General features: G+C 41.5%; 2 protein-coding genes across 4 annotated transcripts; one reads left to right on the forward strand and one right to left on the reverse strand.

Annotated features, from left to right (window-relative positions):
- Positions 1-221: 221 nt before the first annotated feature.
- capslb (calcyphosine-like b) lies at positions 222-9,614 on the forward strand. Of its 3 annotated transcripts, XM_035391351.1 has the most exons (6): positions 222-316; positions 1,309-1,538; positions 3,186-3,363; positions 4,079-4,288; positions 6,009-6,137; positions 7,451-7,538. In XM_035391351.1, the coding sequence occupies exons 2-5, from the start codon at positions 1,402-1,404 to the stop codon at positions 6,111-6,113; spliced, it is 630 nt and encodes a 209-aa protein (XP_035247242.1). In that variant the 5' UTR covers positions 222-316; positions 1,309-1,401; the 3' UTR covers positions 6,114-6,137; positions 7,451-7,538. The 3 variants fall into 3 exon arrangements, with proteins under 3 accessions (XP_035247242.1, XP_035247244.1, XP_035247243.1); XM_035391353.1 differs by lacking the exon at positions 6,009-6,137 and having other exon boundaries at positions 7,451-9,614; XM_035391352.1 differs by lacking the exon at positions 7,451-7,538 and having other exon boundaries at positions 6,009-7,086.
- Positions 9,615-9,869: 255 nt separating this feature from the next.
- Positions 9,870-19,105, reverse strand: il7r (interleukin 7 receptor). The gene is made up of 8 exons (XM_035391350.1): positions 18,890-19,105; positions 16,881-16,965; positions 15,754-15,902; positions 15,229-15,377; positions 14,651-14,816; positions 14,422-14,515; positions 13,869-13,941; positions 9,870-12,455 (listed from the first exon to the last, which is right to left on the reverse strand). Exons 1-8 carry the CDS (start codon positions 18,954-18,956, stop codon positions 12,096-12,098), a joined length of 1,143 nt encoding a protein of 380 aa, XP_035247241.1. The 5' UTR covers positions 18,957-19,105; the 3' UTR covers positions 9,870-12,095.
- Positions 19,106-23,936: the final 4,831 nt, after the last annotated feature.

Below are 23,936 nucleotides of genomic sequence, written 5' to 3' on the forward strand. Positions count from 1 at the left end.
AATTAGTTACTGCATTTCACTGACCTGCATCACTCAGGGGCATACACTGTTTGAACCGGTTTGAACCAGAGCCATTGAACTGTGCAATACACCTGAACTGGCTTTAAGCCTCAAAAGATGGCGACCCAGAGCTTCAACATCAACTGCCAACACGTGCTGGGTGAGCACATGACTGGGAGGGGTTATCGTCATCATCTACGGTATGTGTATATTTCCATGGAAACAGAATTTGCTGGGGGAACGCCACAGAATGTTCGTTGAACGGAACAACCTGTTGTCGAACTAGGAAGATTTGTGGTTGAAGCATTTTAACAAGGTAAGAAACCTTTCGTTATTATATTGGAAATGAAGTATTAACTTTTGCAGGAAGGAAATGTTGGTTAATGGTTAGTAATTGCCATGTTTCATTCACGCAAGTTCACCTCTAACACCCTCCTGTAACCTAGCTAGCACTGGAACCGTTGTTTGCGGACTCTGCAAGTTAATAAGTTAATAAGTTAACTTATTTTGTAAGGATAGCTGCCGTTAGTCTTTGTGTTATTTTCTGGCATTGACTAGGATAAAATAAGAATTGACTTATTAAAATGTACTTCTGTGTTGTTATTTGCTAGTCTGTAGAGGTATAACAGCTGGTATAATTAGCAAAACTAAGCAGTAGTGTACTTGCCGGAGAACTGTTAGTAAGAACACAATAGAAACACGGTCCCGTAATTTTAGACGGTTTCATTGATTTAAAACTATATACAGGCTATATAAAGCTGTATCTGTAATGTATCACATACAGATGATAGCAGTGTGTGTGTCTGTGTGCAGTGCATTCCCATTTTGACTTAAAAAAAAATGTTGTACGGCAAACCTGAATATGAGAAAGCATAACTGGAGAACTTGCCCTGAGTTTCCTTTACGTGAAACCTTCAGTGTTAATGCAGCCCTAACATTCGTAGTTTATACAAGTCCAAAAAGGATAACGCGTTGTTCAGAGTTGATTTTACTCTGAACATTTTCCTGTGGAGTTCTTGCTGTTGAGCTGAACTCTGGACCAGGAAAAAGGGTTTCATGAAGAAACATCACTCTAAATGCACTGCATGATTCTGCCAAACTAACCGTGTTCTGGTTACTAACATACTGTACAAGTATATGTTTATGGTTGTACCTCACATGTTTTTTGCAGTTTTTTTTTCCATTTTTGTTTTTCTTGTCTATTCTTTGCACCATCAGATTTGATGTCATTGGGCTTTAGCTATACGTACAGTAATACTACAGCCAGAGTTTCTGAGAGTAATTCTTAATGTTTCATTTGGTTTATAGCGGTCCAGTACCCTCCATTGCTCTCGAAACGTCTGGTTGTTCCCTGGTGAAACGCCACATCTTGTCTTCTCCGTGGGTGTGCCCCTGAAGACGATGGCGGGAACGTCTCGGCACGATCGCGAGATGGCGGTGAACGCCAAGCAGAAGCTGTCCACGTGTGATGACCCTGTGGAACGCCTGCGACTGCAGTGTTTGGCGCGGGGGTCTTCCGGGATCAAGGGGCTCGGCAGGTGAGCCCGGCTTTTCGATCTCAAACTGCGGTCCTGGAGGAACGTGATGTCTGCTGGATTTTTACAGGTGTTTCAGCAATTACGTGTTGCTGATGGAGCGAGAGAGAACTCCTTAAATAAGTAAACAAATGAAAATCTTTTCCTTTCAACCTCACTGTATCCTGGGGGAAATTATAATCTGAAACAAAAAAAAGACAAAATGAACCTCAACACCATGACAGATTTTCAGCCAGGTTCCATGTAGCTCATTCACTCAGGCTCACTCTCTCTCTCAGTGTGGGGACTCCCTGTCTCAAACCCCTACTGTGAAAATAAGCAGACTTTTAGTACCTGTGTACGACTTCTTTAACCAGTAGGCGTGGCCCCAGATTGCCCCGATTTCTTCTCCTAGAGCAGGGCTGCCCAACTCGTCCTATAGGTTTTCACTCCCACCCTAACAAAGCACTCCTCATTTCGCAGCTAAAGATTAATAAAGTTGAGCTGCTAATTAGTAGAATAAGGTGTGCCAAATTAGAGTTGAAATGAAAACCTACAGGATCTTCAGGAGCAGGATGGAGCAGCCTGACCTGGAGTGAAACCTGCCACACTCTTCCACCACCAAAGGAAGCCCAAGTGCATTCGGCTTGGCTGTTGCCCCCTCCCAGGAGAGATATTGGTGGGAGGGCATCAGAATAAAGGACAAAGGGCTTCCCCGGGAGGTAGTACTGGATAGTCAGCACAGCCCATTTTATGGTGAGGCATTCCTTTTCAATGGTACTTTACTGACTCTCCCTGGGGCTGAGCATGAAGCTTATGCAGAGCACCGATCGTTTCTCCCCATCCACCTCCTGGGACAGCACCGCCCTCCAGTGCTTTATCCGAGGCACCTGTCTAAAGGAGAATCAACAGAGAGAACTCAGGGCTAATCAACAGGGGGGGCCACACAGGTACGCTTTTATTTTTTAAAACGCAGCCTGGCACCGCTTCGTCCACTGGACCGGATCGGGGGAATCCTTTAGAGTGAGGTCGATCAAGGGTATAGTGAGACTAGAAAAGTCCGGAATAAATCGGTGATAATAGTTAGCTAGCCCCAGGAAGGACCTTACCTGCTTTTTATACCCGGGTTGGGGACAAGCCGAGAGAGCGAGTCCAAGAGAGACAAACTAATTACAAGAAACCTGCCTGAAAAGCTGTTGTGGTGTCTTATTTTCTATCTGTCTGTCTGTCCGTATCTGTCTGTGTGTGTGTGTTTGTCTGTCTGTCTGTCTGTCTCGGCATAAGCATTCCCTGTCTCAGACCGCTACTGTGAAAAAAGTAGACTTTTAAGCCCAGGGCTGATTTGTCAACACAACCCAGGTGTGTGTGCGCCTACTTAACCTTAACTTAACCCACATTGCCCCAAATCTTTCTCCTACGGCACACTCTTTCCAATCTCTTATTTTACCTGTCCTTACTTCCTTTCCTTGCATCCTGTCCTAGTTTGGAAGGCCAAATGGGTCAAAAATATGTGAATATGTCTAGAATCACGTGTTGTAAACGTGTTGTTGACCTGTTGTTTGCATTAATTTCACGTACCCACAGTACTTTTAACTTTAAAGAGTAAGCAATATCCAGTCGCCTGGCAAACTGTGGGAAAGCAAACTGGTATGTGTTTCCGTCTCTGCTCAGGACTTTCAAGATAATGGATGACGACAATAGCCGCACTCTGGACATGAAGGAGTTTATGAAGGGTCTGAATGACTACGGTGTCCTCATAGAAAGGGAGGAGGCCATGAAGCTTTTCCAGCAGTTTGACAGGGACGGCAGTGGACTCATTGACTTTGACGAGTTCCTCATTACGCTCAGGGTCAGTGCATCAATATATTGCTCAATTTTGGATATGAATGCAGGGCAGGAATCTAGCTTTTTCGTCCACTGGCCACTGTGGCCGGTACATCCCAAAATTCACCAGCCAATTTCACTGTTTTACCAGACAGCTAGATATGTAGAATAAAAAAGGACCTCCAAATGTTGGGTGCCAAAATGGCTGGTAAAGTAGACAAACATACCTGTCACAGATAAAATTTACTTATAATTTGTATAGTATACTGTCACACTTCCATATATTGGAAGTGTGACAGTATCTTGATGATAGTGTATTTTATTTCAGCATATTTGCAGTATATTCCATGTCCATAAAGTAGGTTTACATTACCATGGTTCAACCCACACAGTATACTAACTTTAGTTTTTGGCTGGACCGCAACAGCGGGGCCAGCCCGATAAATGTGAATGTCTGTGACTGAGGGACTGAGTGATGAAGTTACACCCTTGGTTGGCCGAGTTATGAAGTTACACCATTGGTCGGCCAGTCCAGCCATATACCTGGTCTTGTTTTCTGTGAAGCACGTTTGTTTGGAGAAGTGTTATGTATTTTATTATTATTATTATTATTATAGATTATCACACTGAGATGCGTACATGTGTCTAAGTGATAAGAGCATTTTTACAGAGTTTTTAATGCATGTTGCGTGTTGGCTGAATGGATCGTAGTAGCCATTTGAGTGTTCGCGTCTTTGCAGCCGTCCATGTCTAACGCCAGGAAGGAAGTGATCATGCAGGCGTTCCGGAAGCTTGACAAGACGGGTGACGGGGTGATCACAATCGATGACCTGAAAGGGGTGTACAACGCTAAGTACCACCCGAAGTACCAGAACGGGGAGTGGACAGAGGAACAGGTGTTCCGCAAGTTCCTGGACAGCTTTGATTCCCCCTACGACAAAGATGGCAAGGTATGGTAGCATTTTCTTACCTGAAAAAAAAAAAAAAAAGTGAGCCTTGAGTGACAGTGGCAAGGGAAATCTCCCTATGTAGGAAATCTCCCTATATGAGAAATCTCCCTATGTAGGAAATCTCCCTATATGAGAAATGTCCCTCTGTGGGAGATCCCCTTGTGTGGACATATAAAGAATTCTTGGGAGGAAGAAGGGTCAGTAGAGGCATCCCATTCTCCTCTAGTGGGTTCAGGGTGTGAGCTCATAGTGACAAACACAGGTACAATGACGTGAAAAAGAAAGTACACCCTTTCTATTCTATGGTTTTCTATGGTATATTATGGCATAATTACCCCTCATCTATGCCTCACCAACAGTAGATAAATCTAACATCATGTGACAAATAAATTATTTATTCAACCCAAAATAAGAATAAATAATACTTATTTGTCTGAGTCCCCCTAATGGCCTTGTGCTACAGTTATTTTGATGTACTGTTCAGCAGGACTCCTTATTCAGGTTTTGAGCTGTATTGAGAAGTGCGCAGTGTGTTCCACGTAATTACTGTTGTCCTGTGTAACTGTTGTTCAGTCTGAACTGAAGTGATCTGTATGCATTGAATCATTGCTTTTTTCCTCACCCAAACACCTATATGAGATCACATCAAAACATTGGTGCTAGCCTATTGGACAGCTCTGTTATATCATTAAAGGATCGTCGGACCTCTCCGTTCTGCAACCTCTGGGCACCTGCCCCCCCCCCCCCACCCCCTGAGCATACCTGTACTTTAAGGTGATGTCTCCTGTCTGTTCTGGCCTCCTTGTACTGTAATGAGCTTCCCACTGCAGTCAGGACAGCATAAATCCAGCCCATTTGAAAAAAGTTATCAAACACCCATATCACCTATGTGAAAAAGTAATCATAATGTAATGACAATGTACCCTTTCTGTGCTGGGCTGATCTGAATCACAAGCATGTCAGCGCAAGTATGAAGGAAAAATTAGACTTATTACACAAAGAGCACGCCCATTTGCAGAAAAAATGGTCACACATGTACACACACACACACATGAATGGATGTACACATTTAGACTTCTTCATACTTCTGCTGATCTGGAAGGCAAGGGAAACATGCTGGTGATTTAGATCAGCCCAGCACAGGAAGGGTGCAGTATGACAGGTAATGTACATGCGGGCATTTGATGATGTATATGATGTTTTTATTAATTGTTCTACTATTTGCTGCTTTTTCCTATGTTACATTGCATTGTTTTTCATCTGTGCTGAATGTAATACTGTGGTTCCATCTGCAGATGGCAGTACAAACATTAACCAACCCAGCAACGTTTTTGGTTTTCAGAATATTTCTGAACAGTAAGGAAAGTCAGAGTGCAGGTTCTTAACATGATTGCCAGTTTATTGAGTAATGTTTTCATCAAGGAAATTATATCAAAATATTGACATCATTGAAGGCATGCAGTTAATCTCTGCTGATGCTGATTTGTGTTCTTCACCCCTGTTGGTCATACAGTATAACATTGCTGCTGATGCTGATTTGTGTTCCTCACCACTGTAGGTCATACGGTGTAACATCACTGCTGATGCTGATTTGTGTTCCTCACCACTGTAGGTCATACGGTGTAACATCGCTGCTGATGCTGATTTGTGTTCCTCACCACTGTAGGTCATACGGTGTAACAGCACTGCTGATGCTGATTTGTGTTCCTCACCATTGTAGGTCACGCAGGAAGAGTTTATGAATTACTACGCAGGTGTGAGCGCGTCCATTGACACGGACGTCTACTTTATCGTAATGATGAGAAACGCCTGGAAACTAAACTAAAGGGCTTGATGCCTGATCTCTAGGGTAACGACCTCTGACCCCTGGGATCCTGACAGCACAGATGGGCTAGTTTCTTTGGGCTAACATTTTAGCGTGTCAAAGTTTGAGTCTCTCTTACGGCGCTGAAGCAGTATGATTTCCTCAGCTGTTTCTCCTTCCTTGTCTTTTCATAACCTTTATTGCTGTCATTTTCCACTCCTAACATGGTGGCTTTTTTACTGTCCTGTTTCTCAGTAGTTGGTGTTTTGCAGCTCAGCAGAAATTGACTCTGCATATTTGCCCTTGGAGTTGTTAAGCTGTCCTGCTGCCGTGTGCTTGATGTTTAAGTCTGTCACAGTGCACACTGTGCCAGTTCTGTGCACCTTTCAAAGTCGCTCCTTTTTGTGCAGAGGCAATTACCTATTGAGCATATAGTCAGGAAACTGGTGTAAGCATTTCTATTGGTATGTTTTTATATGACCTGTATGGCTGTTATTCCTGACAATAACAGTAAAATTAAATAGAAAGTATATGAACAGTTACAGTAAAGTTGACCTGGCACTCTGGAATGATGGCATATTTGGAGATAGAGGAACAGGAATGGTTAACCTTTCTAGAAGCAATTTGATCTGACAAATTAAGGAATATGAGACAGATTATCTTCAGTATCACAAGGAATGTCATCTCAGTTACCTGGCTGAAATAGAAAAAACTATTTTGATAATTGGATATATTTTCAGTATTTTCAAATATAATTCAGAAAATGCGAACATTGAATAATAATTTAGTTTTTAAATATGTTAAATCATAGATACTAATGTTCAGTTGAATCTGTCATTTCAATTGGTCAGCCTCACAGTTTTTGAACCAGTCCTCTTGATAATGGAGAATACTAAGTAGCCAACTAGCTAGTCCATATCTCCAAAGCGCAATCATATTGTCTTACATACATGTGCAGTTTTAAGTCATACCATTTTAAAAAATCAATAAAAATGACATTTTTTAAAAACTTTAAATAAGGTTACTAGTAATAAAAATAACCCTGCCAGTTACCTCAGGTCTACATCTGTTTTCTCTTTGGGCAGTTTTACTGTGTTCAACTCTTTGGCTTCCTGGTTCCTTTCCTACTCTTGTAGCTAACATGGAATTGCTGAGTAGTGCATCGGTTTGTCAAACATGGCGGACGTCTTCCTCCTTCTGAACGTAATCAGTAGACTGTAGATGTTAATGTGCCTTTTTATGTAATCACATGCAACAGTCTGAGCCTATCTATTATTTGTGCTGAATTGTCCTCTGCCTCTTGTCCGTTACCTTACGATTCAGTAAGACACATTTGGGTCTTTCCTGCTTTACTGAAGGTCACCAAAGAAGAGTTTTTGAACTACTACTGTGGAGTCAGTGCCTCCATCGACAGTGACGTGTACTTCATTTTGATGATGAAGACGGCCTGGAAACTATGATTTCTACATTCTGTATGGAACTTCATGGACAATTAACATGTGCTGTCTTTTTTATAAAGCAAACTATTATCTTAACACTGTCTGCTAGGACATAATGAAGAAAATTGAAAGGCGTTTAAATTATTTTGGTGTAAAAATCCTAATTTTTATGATTTGGGCTTTTGACATTTTGTGCAAAGGAAGGAAATTATTCTGGACGTTGTTAACACTTGTTAGCATTTCAGAATCAATAGAGCTTTTCAACTCCTAAAGACCTGCCCAGTCCTGTTCCTGGAGATCAACCATCTGGTAGGTTTTCTTTTCAACCCTAATCTGCACACCTGATTCTACTGATTAGCAGATCAAAATCTCTAGCTGTTGAATGAGGTGTGCTTTGTTGTGTTGGAGTGAATACCCACAGGACAATAGATCTCCAGGAACAGGTCTGGACAGCCCTGGACAAGGTGAATGTTAGCAAACCAGACCAGCTGTACAAACTGGGGAGATTTGCATTGTCTGCCGACAGTCATGTTCAGTCCTTAAATACTGAAAAGTTACAGGGCATTGACCTCTTTGCATAGTAGGATATAGATTAGAAAACAACTGGGACAACTGTTCGTGATGAACATTGACTGCCTTTGTGGCAGTTTGGTCTGTGCTAGTTCATCTGTTTCTTTTCTCTCAGAGGGAACCTCTTAAGTGATTATGTGGGTTACATTTATAGAAACAAATGGCTGAAATTGCACTCATTTGGCCAGTATGCAAGTTACCATTCTGTGCAATAAATCTAAGAATACAGTCTTCCTAAGACCTGCTTTCTTAACTTCACTGATGGCTGGTAGATGCACACAGTACTACTGTAATCCCTTTTGTGGTCAGTAAACAGCCTCTTTGCAAAATTCATAATTATTGTACAGTAAAATCTAAAATTGTGCATAAATATAAATAATGAGAATGATCAGAGGATGCTTTTAAATGGGCATTCTGTATGGTGCACTATACAAGTACTTTGGTTAACTGTCTAAATATACTAAATATAGAAAAACATTTAATTGTGTTAACCACAAAGTGCTAGTGGCATGGAAACAATGAACCAAGATTGTACTAAAAGGAATGTTGCATTGAATACTTTTTTGGAAACTTGATTTGAGGGCCTTTTACAGTTGTATAAACATGTATATTGTCTGATTATCTAAAATGGGGGGGAATTTTAATAGTTTTTGACAGAAATTATAGGACGTTTTATAAGATTACGTAGTGCTGTTTTGAACGTCTTAGTAAATGCTTGCCTTTTCCAAGAGAGTTAGCACAATATGTTGTGAAGTGATTTTAATTTTATTCAGACTAATGTTAACATTTAAAATTAATGTTGACATTTAAAATAAGAACAGATGAAGTCAGTTGAAATTTGAAAAAGGATTGCAGTATAGCACAGCAGTTTGTGAAGCAGACATGTAACCTGTAGGTTTGAATCATTTCAGGCACAGTGGGACCTCCCTGCATAATTTTTAAATCTTTGCTTACATTTACCTGTACAAAAAAAGGGACTTTTTTAGAAATTGCTTTGCGTCCAGGACAAACATTTCAGAACCCATACACTTTTTTTCCATGTGCAGAGGACTATATAATCTCATATCTACAGATAATCTGTTGAGAGTTTGTGCACTTGTAATTTTTCCAGAAACATAATAAATGTCTTGTTGAATCAGGCAGGAATCCTCTCACTACTCATAGACTGATAAAATGACTCAAAATAACTCACACAGAAATAGAGCGAAATGCTCAACGGGGTTCATGTAGAGACCTGACATTTAGCCAGTGAAGGTCCACATCTGCATGCTTTGCAATTTTTCTATTTGAGTCATAATTGTAGCAATTCTGCTGCTCCTAGACTTTCCTTTTCCTCATATTCATTAAGTTATTATTTGGCCCCACAATGCCTGTGATGCGTGCAACCTGGCTTAAACCACAACATTTACTGTTGTCATTGTCAAACTGTTTCAGTGTTGTATTACAATTCTTCTTGTTCTTGTTATTATAGTTAATATAATTGAAATGCCAAATAAAAGTCTTAACCATGTTACACCAAAGTTTATCATTCTGTTGTAAGCAGTTCTATCATAGGACATAGGTCATTGAGTGCCTACGTATGGACTAGACTACCATGCTCGTCCCTTGGTTATTGGGTCAGAAGATGTTGAAGTCATGTTGAGACGTGTGTGCTTTCTCTGTGTGTAAACCTAGGTTATAAAGTCCTGTTTTGTCCCTGTAAAAGCAGCATCATGTGATGTCGGGACCAGACCACCATTGGGGTATTACAGGGACCAGACCACCACCAGACTGATGAAACTTTTTTATTAAATCTGAAAAGTCATGGGCATTGAACTAACATACAGTATTTTTACAATCTTTTTTGAATTTGTGATAAGGCACTTTGTGATGCTACATATCAAGAAAAAACATATGGGGTAATTAACCTTAGCTGAGTTCATTTTCATGCAATTATTCACGAATAGCATTTTATACATAAACCATGTTTTGTCATTTTTCGTATGATCTGACCACAGTTTAGTTTGTTTAATTCAACTTCTGACACCAAAAGCAGAATAAGAGAGACATGGAGTGCGCGTGGAGCAGATCAAGTAATCATCAGTCAGTTTAATGCTGAATAAAGAGGTTTTCAGTTAAATTCAGAATTGCTGTGCATTGAAATCTATCTATTGTACATCCACAATGCTTATAAAGAAAGAAGACACATCAGAACCAACAAACCGAAAGAACAAAAACAACAGACTACCCACATAAAATCTTTTTTAAATAGTCAAATAAAGATTGATACCAGGCATAGAAAGTCTAAATGGGTTGACATCTGCCCTTGACATGGTATATCTTGCTCTGTAAACAGTAAAGGCTTGATGGTATAGGTCTAATGGTTGGGGCGTGAACAGCACTCCCAGTATGCAGTAGTGCGTTCCATTCCTGGTTTTACTGTAAGCGCACGGGTGTGCAGAGTGAAGCTCAGTCAACTGTCTTCTGTTATTCTTCTGGCACATTAGGGTACAGTAAATGGACTGTATTTATATAGCGCTTTTATCCAAAGCGCTTTACAATTGATGCCTCTCATTCACCAGAGCAGTTAGGGGTTGGGTGTCTTGCTCAAGGACACTTCGACACGCCCAGGGCGGGGTTTTGAACCGGCAACCCTCCGACTGCCAGACAATCAGTCTTACCTCCTGAGCTATGTCGCTATGTCGCCCCTACAGTCTATTACATAGGGAGTACTTCTGTGAACAAACCCATTGGGGTCTCAAATTCCAGTCCCACAGCATCTGCAGGCTTTTGTTGTTTCCTTTAAGTTAGCAGCCAATTTACGCCGTGGAAACCAGGCCTGTAGAAACTAAAGCCAATCTAGCGCTTAAATGGGTGAACACACAACGGGATTTGAATTTTAGATCCCTGCTACACACACTGGAACCTGTATATGTATTCTGTCTCAAACCATAGTTGCACAATAAGGGTCCATCCATTTTAGGATTTCATGCCAACTCCTGCTCTTAATTATATTAATTAGCCAAGTAATTAATTAGATTTAAACATTTTGATTAAGTAAGAGGCCACAGCACTATAGGCTATATACCCTTGAAAACATTTTACTGTGGCCCGATAAACAAGTGAATACAGCTATTTATAAAATTAAGTCAGAATTGAAATGAAAACCAGTATATATGAGGGCCCTCTAAGACTGGAGCTGAACATCCCTGTCTAAAACTATCAGAAAAATACTAATCAACATAACTGCCATGAGAGCAAGTCCCAGCTCCTAAGTGGCCCAGAGAGTAACTAATCAGTCATGATGGTCCAGGCTGGTCCTAGCAGCATTTATTTTGGGTGTCCCCAGGGTCATACTCTGATGTGGAAAGTGTATATGAGTGTGAAGAAAATGGGATTGCAGGCATTCTGGGTCCCCGCCTCCCTCCTCCTTCCCCCTCTTCCCCCTCTCTTATCTGCTTCCTCCTCCCTCTCCTCGCTCTTCTCTTTCCTTTCCTCAATCCTCCCTCCAGGTCACTCATTTTTCCTCTTGTATCAAAGCCCCAGCAATGAAAAAGCACAGTGTTACTGCTAGTGTCCGGTTGCGTGGTGGGATCCTTGGAGGAATAGCGTGAATCTGACAGAGTAGGTGTGGGACCATGATTGGTTTTTGCCCAGACGGAACTCGCCTATAGAAGTAGCAGCACACACACCGTGTGTTTGAAACTGGTGTGAAATAGTGGCAGTGCACCCAGGCAACTAGGGATGGCCAAAATACCTCCCAGTAAATGTATCCATAAGCTACAATCAGAATGGTGGAGTTCTTGCTTTGCTAGATTGCTGTTACAGGTGTGAGAGGTATAAATGTATAAACCATACAAAAAAGAGGTTAGCAATGCATATTGGTTATGAAATATATGCTGTAAATGCAAATGCAGATACATAGTTCAAATACATCCCTGAGCTCTTGCTTCTCGACCTTGTGACAGGAAATTGGCATCCATGTTGATTACTGCCGTCCCGTTTCCCTCTTCTCTCATTCGGTGTTGAAAAAGCTGGACATGGTGATGTAGGGTTCCTCTCTCCGTCCTGCTGGGGGGGCTGAGGGGGTTTTGGGCCAGCTGCTGGCACGGACGCCCCCCACCCCGTTCAGCAGGCTTGTCGTCTGGGTCACCCCTCCGTCCGTCTCCCCGGTGCTCAGCTTCAGCGGGAAGCTGCTCCCTTCGAGGTCGCCAGGATTCCACGCGGTCAGTCCCTCCCTCTCCCGACCCCTGACCTCGCAGATACCCCACCCACCTCCCCGAATCTCCAGCTCGATGCCCTTGGCCTCGATGTGGTCCACCAGGTGGATGATATGGTCGCTGAAAACCTCAGGGTTGAAGCTGATAGGCAGAGCCTGAAACCGAAAAAATTGTTACAGCCAGTGTCCTGATAACTCATTTATTTTTTACATTTGTCAAACTTGGTCTTACAAATTATTATGTCAAATAAACATTAGCACAGATTTCCCCTCCCTGTTCATCTGTAAGGTACATTTTTTATTTAATTTTTCCTAACCATTATTTAAGCAGAAAATCCTATTGAAATATAGAGGTTTCATTTTAATCGCTTGTTTTCAGTCCTTGCGTCTGTTCCTAGCATCCTTTCCACGCTCCTTAGCTCCGCCCCAACAGATGACACGAGGAAGAGAGGCAAGGATGAGTTACGAGCACGGCGGAATCGAGGCGACGCGTATTCGACAAATGGAATGTCATTGCTCAATCAAGCATCGGTTTGAAGCTACGTCAGTTACAGACGTGGCAGATTAGGAGAGGATCCACAAGTCAGTCATTTGTTTTGCACTTGTGTATCCTCACTGAAGTCTCCTCTGGTAGCCTCCTAGCTCCTTGTTCATCCAAGGAGCATTTAACTGATGGAATGTCCTTAAAGATGACAGACCTCGATCGAATTCCGGGTCAGACAAGGACCAAGGATATGAGGTATAAGTATAAAATAAGCAACTGGAATGAACCTAGGGGTGCAGTGCCAGGAAGGGTGTGAAAGGAGCAGCTCTCTCTCTCTTTCTCTCTCCCTCCTTTATCTGGCTGTCGCTCACTGCCAATCAGTGCAGCTGATACCAACTGCCTGAAGTCTCCATGAGTCTTAATCCGCTGGTATAGAGTGGGAAGGATATTGGTTTGCCATATTGCTGCTGTGGAAGCTTTGGTTGTATCTTTGTGGGCTCGTTTTTGTTTCTGTTCTTTTGTAGTCCTGTACTTTTAATTCCCATTTCATATCCTTATTCAGTGGATAATTTTGAAAATTACACCCAAAACCTAATAAAAATGGCCAGCCAGTGATTTTCTTGATGTTTGTCTTCAAACACATTCAGTTTCTCACATGACACTGACTATTCCAGTGTCGTCACAAGGGATACAATCTTGAACTAATGACCTTGTATGTTTGGACTTGGAAATATTGGAACGTCAGGAAACGAATGCCTTAGAATTAGATCCTGGGATGAGACTCTGACGTGGTTTAGACTGAAGTTATGGAGACAAAAAAGTGCTATGACTCATTGGGGAATAATCCTTTGATTCCAACACTGACCACAAAATATATATAACCCATAAAATAGAAATGTCTGGTATCCTGGTAGGTGAATTGCGCCAAGAATAGAAGAAAACACTTCATCCATCGATTCTACGAAAAATCAAATAGCAGGTCTCTCTTGGACGATAAACCACACAACGATCCAATTCATCTCAACCATCCAGTTATGTAAAAAATCACTCAATAATGTTTCTTCTTAAAAAAGAACTTAATTTACCTTATTTGGCTTGTACATTTGGAGAAAGGTGTTTTTCGGGTTTGGAATTCTTGGCCAGATGCATGATTTGATACTAAAAAAAGACATTTAAAACATGAGAGGCACAGTTAAATTCAATTAATGACAGCCTTTCTCCGACAAAATATACCAAATCTCGAGTTGTATGCACTACAGCAAATTTTGACTTAATTATGTCATCTTCACTAAGCAAAAATATGGTCCTATGGTGTGTAGATTTAAAATAAATCTTCATTCACTCGTAATTTGCTACGTTCAGTTCAGGCATGGGTGAAACTTAGTCCGTTTTATTTAGTTTTCCACCTCAACATTTCGAATGGAAATGTTTGAAAAATACACTTGTGTTTTACGAATCTGCAGGAGAGCAGATTTCCTTGAATGTATTCCTATTACGTTTATCACACATTTTGTGAGGTAGAAAAATGAGTGTGAAATTTCCGCTTTTGCCAGTGATTCAGATTCACTGCCATAATGTCAGAAATCCCCAATGTGCTGGGTGTGCGTGTGGGTGGGAGGAGCAGTTCTAAAGACGTACACATTATGCCACCGTAGAATCGCTATGGTGATGATGAGCAGCAGAATGATTGCAGCAGCAATGAGCGTATAAACCAGAAATGAGTCGGCAGGGTCTGTGTGGGACCAATAATGAATAAATAACCAAAAAAAAAAAAAAAAGAATGGTTTGTGTCAAAATTAAATTTTGATAGAATACATTTAACACTGACAGTGTTGAATTGACACTCAACATTTTTCTGTGCGCTTACCGTGCAGAGTAGGTGTTTGGAAGCTGACGGACGGGCTCCAGTCGCTCCAGGTGCCCTTAAAGTAGTCCCTGTGGGGCTTTGCCCTGACCCGGACGCTGTAGTTTGTGTTATATCTCAGATGTGAGCGCTCAATAATCACAAAGCTGTAGGGAACCTCCGTTCTGAGCTATTGGAAATCACAAAGGGACAACGATGTTCATCTGGGCCTGAGAAACCCATAACAACCAGTTATCCAGTATGTGAACATATTTCTCAAAATAAAATGCAGACCTGGGTTAAATACATATTTGTTTTGGATTCAGATACTTTTATATGCTTTACTTATCTTGTCTGGTGTATTGGAACCAATGAAATACTCTCAAAAAGTGCAAACCGCGCTTTCTGGTCATATTGGCAAGCTCAATTACTCCAGGCAAGATCAATGGAGCACAGAAAAGTATATGAATCCAAAACAAATAAGTATTTGACCCAGGTCTGATAAAATGCAAATCTGTTTCATTTCAGACTGATCTCTGTCACAGTTGAACATATGGACCTACTTTGCGATGGATTATGAGAAAGACAGTTAAGACTCCTACCCCGGTGTTTTCAGCACTTGCGATGTCCAGATCAAACATGAGTTTGCCATCCAGGTAATCTAGGTGGTATTGCGTTCCTATGTATATAGGCACTGTTCCTGATTTCTCCAAAAATGTTGCATTTATAATCCATGGTGCCGTGGGCTTTACTGTAGGGAAAATCAATAGAGGCATAAATTAAAAAGTAGGGATTAAAATGGTAATCTTTGTGATCCTGAACAATCAAAATAACAATTTTTAAGTTATATTATGCATGCAGAGTCAAATGAATCAAATAATGTGACAGTATTGTTTCATTCAAGAGGTGTTATACTGCCCATGACAGGAAGATTTGTTATTGGTCTTGGAGACAATGTTGCCAATGACTGACAGTGTGTCAGAAATCCAGCTCTCATGTTTAGATATCTCTGAGTTTCTTGTTTTCAGTTATGAGGCCTTGATATAGTCTGTACCTTGCTACATTTCCATCAACATTTCATAATCTTGAAAACAGAGGACAATCGCAAAGACAAATATTAAACTTACTTATAGACCTGAGGTCATATTTTATATGAGTGGGTTCCCCATCTACCCACTGGATACGAAGCTGATATTTCTTCAAAACTTCCAAGTCCTGAAATATGACTCTGTTTTCCTTCAGTTGTCCTATCTTGCATGGCCTGTCTGGCAAGGTGCTGAGGGTTATCAGATAAAACACTTCTGTACTTACATAGTACACCTTCTTTGCATAGTATACCATGATTGAAACGATTGTGATAGAAATACAAAGACAGCAAATGCAGTTATTTCTTTCATTACACAATAAAATAGGTTGCCATATACTGAAAAATATGCAATATTGAGTTGAATAATAATTTCTATACATGGAGGATAGAGTTTTAGATTTTCCAATCCATGCCCATAAATATAGCTGCTTTGGTCTGGGGTGTAGTGTAAAGAAGAATAAACAAGAAGTGATTTGATTTGGGGGTGTTAGGGGGTGTAGTGTGCCAGCATCCCTGGTAGAGTCCTGTCAGCTCTATGGGCCACCGCCAGGAGAGTCCTGGCAGTTAATGTAACTACATTACTACTGTACATTTAATGTAGTTACCCAACCACATTAAAATCACTTGTTCATTGCCAACTTATGGGCCTGATTCCCAAAGCAGGATTACCGAGTGGGCTGGGTAACTGCACTGAGCAAACCCTCCAAACGCTCTCAAATCTGGAACATGGACTGAAGTGAAAAGAGCTGTTCCAGGTTTTAGCCACTGCAGTTATCCAGCTAACTCAGTCAATAATGCTGCTTCGTGATACAGACCTCTGAAGAGTCTTCTGCTTATCAATATTTATTGTAATCATGGAATCCTACCATTCCCTGTGAATTAAACATTGTTCCTTCTTTTTTTGAGGTCTGAGTTGCAAACTTATGTAATGGGTTTCAAATTCAGTGAGTTACTACAGTAATGATTGGTAGATAGATGGGTAATGGCATTAATCCACAGTATACAAAAGGGTCATACTGTAGACGTAATCTGTGCAGTTATATTGTAAATGATCTTACACGGTGAGAAGAAATTTTAGATGCGAAAAAAAATCTTACAACCTATACAAGATGATAACAAAATGCCTTTTTGAAATGTAAACCATTATAGATCTAAGATCTTCCTTACCATAGAGATATGTTTGCCACATCATCCTCAAACTGACAGGTTAAGGTGTTCTCATGTTTCACACTGATGTGCGATGAGCAGTCCACTGTGGAGGATGAAGGAAACTTGATTATGGTGTGTGTGTGTGTGTGTGCGTATGACTGTGTGTGTCAATGTGTGTGTGGATGTGAGTTGAATACATAATAAACATATGAGCCACATAAACAGCCCTTAAAATATGACAGTGCAAACGGAAGCTTATCTGAATGTAAAGTTACCTGAATGTAAACAACAGCTGATGAACAGACTGAGAGAATTGGGCACGTGCGTGAAATAATACAAAGACCACATGAATCAATTTACCTGGGCCACAGACTATATGCTTCTTCCCTACTTTTGAACAACACGATTTGCAAAAGGAAACCGGTCCTCAGCCAGCGGTGTCGAACTCTAGTCCTAGGGGGCCACAGTGTAAGCCAGTTTGTGCCATGTTTCATCACTTAAGTCATTCATTGGCTAAAGAATGCACACACCTTGTTCAACAGGAATGACTGCTGATTGAAAGGAAGTTTTACTGTACAACACAACCTGAACTTACATATGAAACTCTACCACTACATTGCCTTTTTCTTTCGCACAGTTTTCAATGTTGTCTTGTTTCAAAGCAGAGTTTAAGAGTTTAAATTTGAGCAGATTTGTGCCTCTCCTCAACAGCTATTAATATAATATAAATTACATAGTCGCAAGATCTGGCAACCAATTATACACTGAGCTAATTATACATTTAATTTATTTATACACTAATTATCTAAATGGCAAAGAAGAAGTTTGTCAAAGATCATGACAGGTCCTATCCATTTGAAGTATTTACATTTGTTTTTCTGAGTAATCGCTGTTTAAGATATACTTTATTGAACCCCGTGGGGGTAATTTGTCTTCTGCATTTGACCCATCCTTAGTTACCCAGGAGCAGTGGGCAGGTGCCTCTCTTGTGCTGCGCCCGGGGACCAACTCCAGTTCTGAGGCAAGTGCCTTGGTCAAGGAGCGTAGCTAACGTGCATGTCTTTGAGTGTGGGAGGAAACCGAAGTGCCCGCAGTAAACCCACGCGAACGCGGGGAGAACATGCAACCTCCGCACAGAAAGGCCCCAAGCCGAGATTCGAACCCACGACCTTTCTGCTGTGAGGCGACAGTGCTAACCGCTATGCCACCATGTCCGCCCGTTTATTTTCATATGTAATTATGAGTAATCTATGTTTTGTCTGTGTTAATACATTTACTTTCACAGGCTTTCATTTTCAAAAAATGTGCAAAAAATGGGTCACATTTTTTGATTGATTTAATACTGTAATAGACTTGTGGTGAAATCAGTGGGATCCAAACAGCTGAAAATGTGGAAACTGGGAAAATAAAGTGTTAAAATATGCCAGTGACCCAAACCTGCATTTTATTAAATTTTAAAGTTTTCAATTGCATTATTTTAGGATGAGATAGAATTTGACTAAAGCTAGCATATTTTTAGTTTGCGATCACCTTCTGTAGTATAGTATGGTATAATTACAAAATGCATTGTGATTAACATCTGGGTAATTTCATCTAACAACTAGCATACTGAGTTTTTAATGGTAAGGAATGAATTTGAGAAAATATTACACATTCTGTATTATTTTAATGAGTTCAGTGCTCACTGAAATTAAGAAAAACAATCACTTGAATTCATTGTTCAAAGTTAAGGTATATGCGCTGAAGTTGGCAGAGTTAACAAATCACTAAAAAAAGGCAGAATAAACCCCCCCCCCCAAAAAAAAAAAGAAACATGGTTAGGGTGTGGGTGTGTATGTGTGCGTATGACTGTGTGTGTCTATGTGTGTGTACATGTGTGAGTTGAATACATAATGAATATATGAGCCACATAAACAGCCCTAGAAAATATGACAGTGCAAAAGGAAGGTTATCTGAATGTGAAGTTACCTGAATGTAAACAACAGCTGACGGACAGACTGAGAGAATTGGGCACGTGCGTGACTTACCTCCGTCTGTGCCACTCTGGGCTCGGGCCATGAGTGGGAGGAGGAGAGCCCACGGCCAGCAGCCCATCTCTCCCCCCGAATCCCGGCAGCTGAGAGCGAGAGGGGAAGAACTGTGACGCCGTCAGCCAGAGTCATCCACGCCTGCTGCTGCTGCTGTCACTGTCGCTCGGCAACCTGCTCTGAGCCCTGAGCGCGCACATTTCAGTGTCTAGAGGAGAGGAAGAGGGAGGGACAGAGAGAGAGAGAGAGAGAGAGAGAGAGAGAGAGCGAGAGAGAGGGACAGACAGAGAGAGAGAGGAGAGAGAGACAGAGAGAGAGAGAGAGACAGAATGTAGAGCTAGAGAGTGAGACAGAGAGAGAGGTTGGTTTTGGAGGTCTGTAGATAACAGGAAATTCTTTTTAGATGAAAAGAAAAACAAAACAAAGAACATAAACACCATTTTAGGGTTCAGCTGAAATGGAGTCAGCACTTTATTCCGGGTGCAATCTGCAAGAGCAAATGTGTTTGTGGAGGAAAAAAAAGACCACTACATTTGACCTGATTTTTGCTGCTGAAGTCCAGGAAACAAACAATGTGTGAACTAGCAATGAAAATGAAGTTTAAGCCACTAAATGCTTTTATCTTTGCCATGTTCTCAGGTCATTTCTCGTGCTCAGAAACTCATCAGCATTCATCACAGCTGTGAAATCAAAATGTCCTACTGACAGCTGTAGCAGAGAATGAAGAGACTCCCCAAGACTCTCCACCCCCATTTTCAAGTCTTTGTTTTACTCAGCTCAGCGCATGTGTGTATGCGTATGTGCGTGTGTGTGTGTGTGTGTCTGTGTGTGGGTGTGTGTGTGTTTGTGTGTGTTTGTGTGTGTCTGTGTGTGTGCATGTGTGTGTGCTTGTGTGTATGTGTGTACGCATATGTGTGTGTCCTCTGATTGTGCGATAAACTCTAAATACAACCAAGAAACTATCCTCTGCTCCACTGGGCTGTTGTTACAGTCCCAGGGCCTGAAATAAGAGATGGTTCTCTGTGTTCCTCTTCTCAGAGGTAACAGGGGAGTGTTCTGAGTTTTCTGTGCAGAGCTGCTGGCATATATGTGGCTAACAGAGAGAGGGAGGTAGAATTACAAAAGCTTCATCCTAATATTAACATTTAGCAAGTTTCACAACATTCACCCCCCCCCCCCCCCCATCCCCACCCCTCCAACAATCTCACTATGAGCTGTCATGTCTTGTCAGAGTGGCTTGGTTCACTCTGTGTGCTTTAGTTGAAAACCCCCTCCCAAAGACGGCCATTTTGCGTTGGACTCTCTCAGTGCTGCACATTTGTAACAATCCCATCCACTGATCTTCAGTGGCAAACATGGTTTTTGGAAAACCGATTCAACAATTCACTTTACAGTATTTTGCCTCTTCACTCTCTTCATTGTATCCCAGGAATCTGTAACATGAGCAGCAGTCAAGATGCTTGCAAACTTGCATGCTTTCGCTCTCTCTTGCACTTCCTTTTGCACATGCACTGCTGGCTTTTTGCAGAGAGTGCAGAATCGCAGTTCTCGTGTGTGTGCATGAGGCCACGGTCCATGCATGCCTGGATACAGTCTAAAAACAACCACAGTGCATGGTAGAAAGCCATCTTTGACCCGGCTTCATGCTAATCACTCAGTTAAAAATGCCCATCCTTACATTACAGGCATTTACGTTTAGCAGACGCTCTTATCCGGAGTGACTTACAAAACTCTTTTACATAGCATTTACATTGTATCCATTTATACAGCTGTATATATGCTGAAGCAATGCAGGTTAAGTACCTTGCTCAAGGGCTCAACAGCAGTGTCCTACCTGGGAATCAAGCCTATGACGCTCAGGTTACAAGACCAACTCCTTACCCATTATATTACCCCACATACTGCCATAGCATTCCAAAAATGTTCAGTGCCCATACGTCAGGCTCACGATATGCGATGTTGTTACAGCAATTTCTGCATATGGAAGTTTGAAAGGAGATTTGACGTATTATACCATCTACTTTCATAATGCAATGCACTGTTGAAGACCAACTGACTGAAAGTATGTGTGTATGTAATTCACTATTAAAGGCACAATGGCGGTGGCTTGTCAAGTTTTTAGCGATTTCAATTCGCCAGTCTCATCATATGTGTCTGAAGTCCCCAGGCGGAGGAGCAATAATACAATCACTTAAGTGATCAAATGCATGTGTGAATTTGCAATGAACAGCTTGCTGAGCTGTGCTTACACCGAGCTGTTGGGAGTGCTTCTGATCAAATTTTCTGAGTGAGCGCTGAGCTTGAGATGACTCATAGGAATGCATATTTAGCAGTTTCTGAGGGCACTTACAGGATGGCATAACGGAGGGGGGGGGGGGGGGAAGGGTACAAGGGTGCTTGCACTGAGCTGTACCGCAAATGAAATTATGAGCGCTCAGTTACTTTATATGTATCATGCATTGACACGAAGAATATTATTATTAGTGTTCATTACGTCTGATATGAGCATTGGCTCAAGATATTTTTGTCAATGTTGATAATGCTGCTGCTTCTCCTTGGCAACTGAAATTCCTCTCCTGGGAGACGTTTAATCTTTGCGCCCAAATGTTTCCCACTAGCTGTGCTGCTGTGATCTACTCCAAAAAGGTCTCTGCACCACTCCAGCTCAAAGGCCTCTCTAGCTTGTTTTATAAGCTGCACGGCTAGTCCTGTCATCATTGGACCGTATCTGTAGGCCTCAGATTTGAGTTTGATGCTAGCTGCTGTTAGCCCAACTTCTGCTGTCGATAGAGAAGGGAACTAGCATAGATGCTCTGAACGAACTGGTTTCAACCAGGGGCAGCCCTTGAGAACCATCTTTTAATCACATATATGTTTTTTTTTTTACAATTTGTGATGACCAGTCAAACTAGAACTCCTCTACATTGCTGAAATGCTGCTAGCAGGAGCAGCATACTCTCATAATCTCATGCTAGCAGCTCATGTTAGCACGATCAGCATACTTTCATGCGAGCAGCTCATGCTAGCAGGAGCAGCATACCATCATGCTAACTGGAAAAGCATACTATTTTCAGTGCCAGCTGAGCTTTGTGGTCGCTGCTCTGGCAGGTGTAGTGGCCACATTTGGAATGCAAGTGGCCGCTCAAACCAGGGTGATCACTTTCATGCTCTGAGGTGTTTAAATTTGAACTGAAACCTTCATCAAACCCACACATCTGCAACTCTCTATGTGAATATATAAATATTTTTTTATACTGGTGTGGAATTTACCTTGTGCTAAAAAAGTCCCCTTGTTCCGTTGATGGAACACATCTTGATAAATTCTTTTGTGGTTCACTTTGTTAACCCCTTTCATGGATTTAAAAGCATCAGTCATGTTTCCTCTTTGCCTCCTTTTGCTGAAGAGTGTCTTTAAAGTCTCTCCACAAACTGCTTCTGTTTAGGAGACCCCAATTCATGGAATCCCACTTCATTTCTCCCCCCAGAACCCTAAAAGGGAATTCACCTGTTATCTGCAAAGGGCCTGTGTGGAAGTTCACTCCTCTAAAACCCTGATTTAATCAGTTTAGGAGGGATTTACCAGCGTTCTTCTAGATCACTGGTATTCAAACTCGGTCCTGGGTGTCCCCTGTGTATGCTGATTTTCATTCCGGCAATCCCAGCCTTATAACAAACTGTTCATTTTTTTAAGAATTAGACTGCTTTTCATGTTTAGAGAAATTATTTACGCACTTCAGCCACATTATGTCAGAGATAGTTAGGCATGCCATTAAAATAAAAGTCCCATGTTCACATTGTGCTATATTGCTAACCACTGCATAAAAAGACAACAAAAAATTTTTAACAGGACAGATTCAGGACTGAAGAAAATCAATACACTCCCAAATAGGTTGTCGAACACATGTGTTTAAGTTGTTTTATTATTGTTTTCCTTAAACTGTTATTTGCTATATATACATTTATATATCAGCAGTATATATGTACATACTGCTGACTGAGGAGAGTGCAGTCATTACATTACAGGCATTTAGCAGACGCTCTTATCCAGAACGACTTACACAACTTTTTACAAAGCATTTTTACATTGTATCCATTTATACAGCTGGATATATGCTGAAGCAATGCAGGTTAAGTACCTTGCTCAAGGGTACAACGGCAGTGTCCTTACCCGGGAATCGAACCTGCGACCTTTCGGTTACAAGTCTAGTTCCTTACCCACTGTGCTACACTCTGTCATCTCTGGTCTCCCTCCGAAATGCGTGGTGCTGCCAGCCTGGTTCTTTTCACACTGCAGCCCACAATAGTGGAGCCGACGGAAGGCCTGTCATAATGTGGCTTTGACATGCAGTCCACAGGCTAGCTATGGGTATTAAAGATGCCGACACATGCTAACCTCCTCCATTCTCATCTGCAAGGGCTGGCTTTGTTGTGTCTTCATTGTTCTGCATGTATGTGTGAGCGATATCTCTTAGTGAGTAATAGGCTGACAGTGGGTACCCTCAAGTGGGCACAATAATGAAAGTACCACGTTTAATCAACTTAATTCAACTGTATTTAACCCTGTGATATGCATGAAATGCATGAATGAAATATTTCACAAACATTCTATTTTCGGACAGATAATGAAATGCATACATAATAAATGTGCAATGAATATGGATTACACAGAGTATGGGGTGCGGATGAGGCATGCTGATTGAACAAGGTTGAAGAAGAGCCACTCTCCACCTCTCTTGACCCATCTACCTTTCTGCTCATCCCTCAACTGACACGTGGAATCTAACATCAAACCTATCAAAACATATTTATTTACATAAATCGAGAACATGACATTGAGAAAGACAAAGATAGGATAGATAGTTTGTTTCTTGTACCCTGGGCTACACAATTGCCAATTACACATCGCCCTGTTGAGCTACCGGCAAACGGTAGGCAATGGCATGGCCCAGATTTGGTCTGAGCACGTGGGGCTCACCCATGCCCCACAGCCTGGTGCTTTAACCAAATGAGCCACCCAGTGGCCAGCACCGTATTTATTATGTGTATA

Source organism: Anguilla anguilla, chromosome 14, assembly GCF_013347855.1.
Source record: "Anguilla anguilla isolate fAngAng1 chromosome 14, fAngAng1.pri, whole genome shotgun sequence".
Classification (NCBI taxonomy): Eukaryota; Metazoa; Chordata; class Actinopteri; order Anguilliformes; family Anguillidae; genus Anguilla; species Anguilla anguilla.

Coding starts and splice junctions, on each gene's coding strand:
- capslb (XM_035391351.1), top strand. CDS start 1,402: ATGGCGGGAACGTCTCGGCACGATCGCGAGATGGCGGTGAACGCCAAG. Junction 1,539..3,185: donor GGGATCAAGGGGCTCGGCAG/GTGAGCCCGGCT, acceptor GTCTCTGCTCAG/GACTTTCAAGATAATGGATG. Junction 4,289..6,008: donor CCTACGACAAAGATGGCAAG/GTATGGTAGCAT, acceptor TCACCATTGTAG/GTCACGCAGGAAGAGTTTAT.
- il7r (XM_035391350.1), bottom strand. CDS start 18,956: ATGGGCTGCTGGCCGTGGGCTCTCCTCCTCCCACTCATGGCCCGAGCC. Junction 14,817..15,228: donor CAAGTGCTGAAAACACCGGG/GTAGGAGTCTTA, acceptor GATTTCCAATAG/CTCAGAACGGAGGTTCCCTA. Junction 13,942..14,421: donor ATTCTACGGTGGCATAATGT/GTACGTCTTTAG, acceptor GTCTTTTTTTAG/TATCAAATCATGCATCTGGC.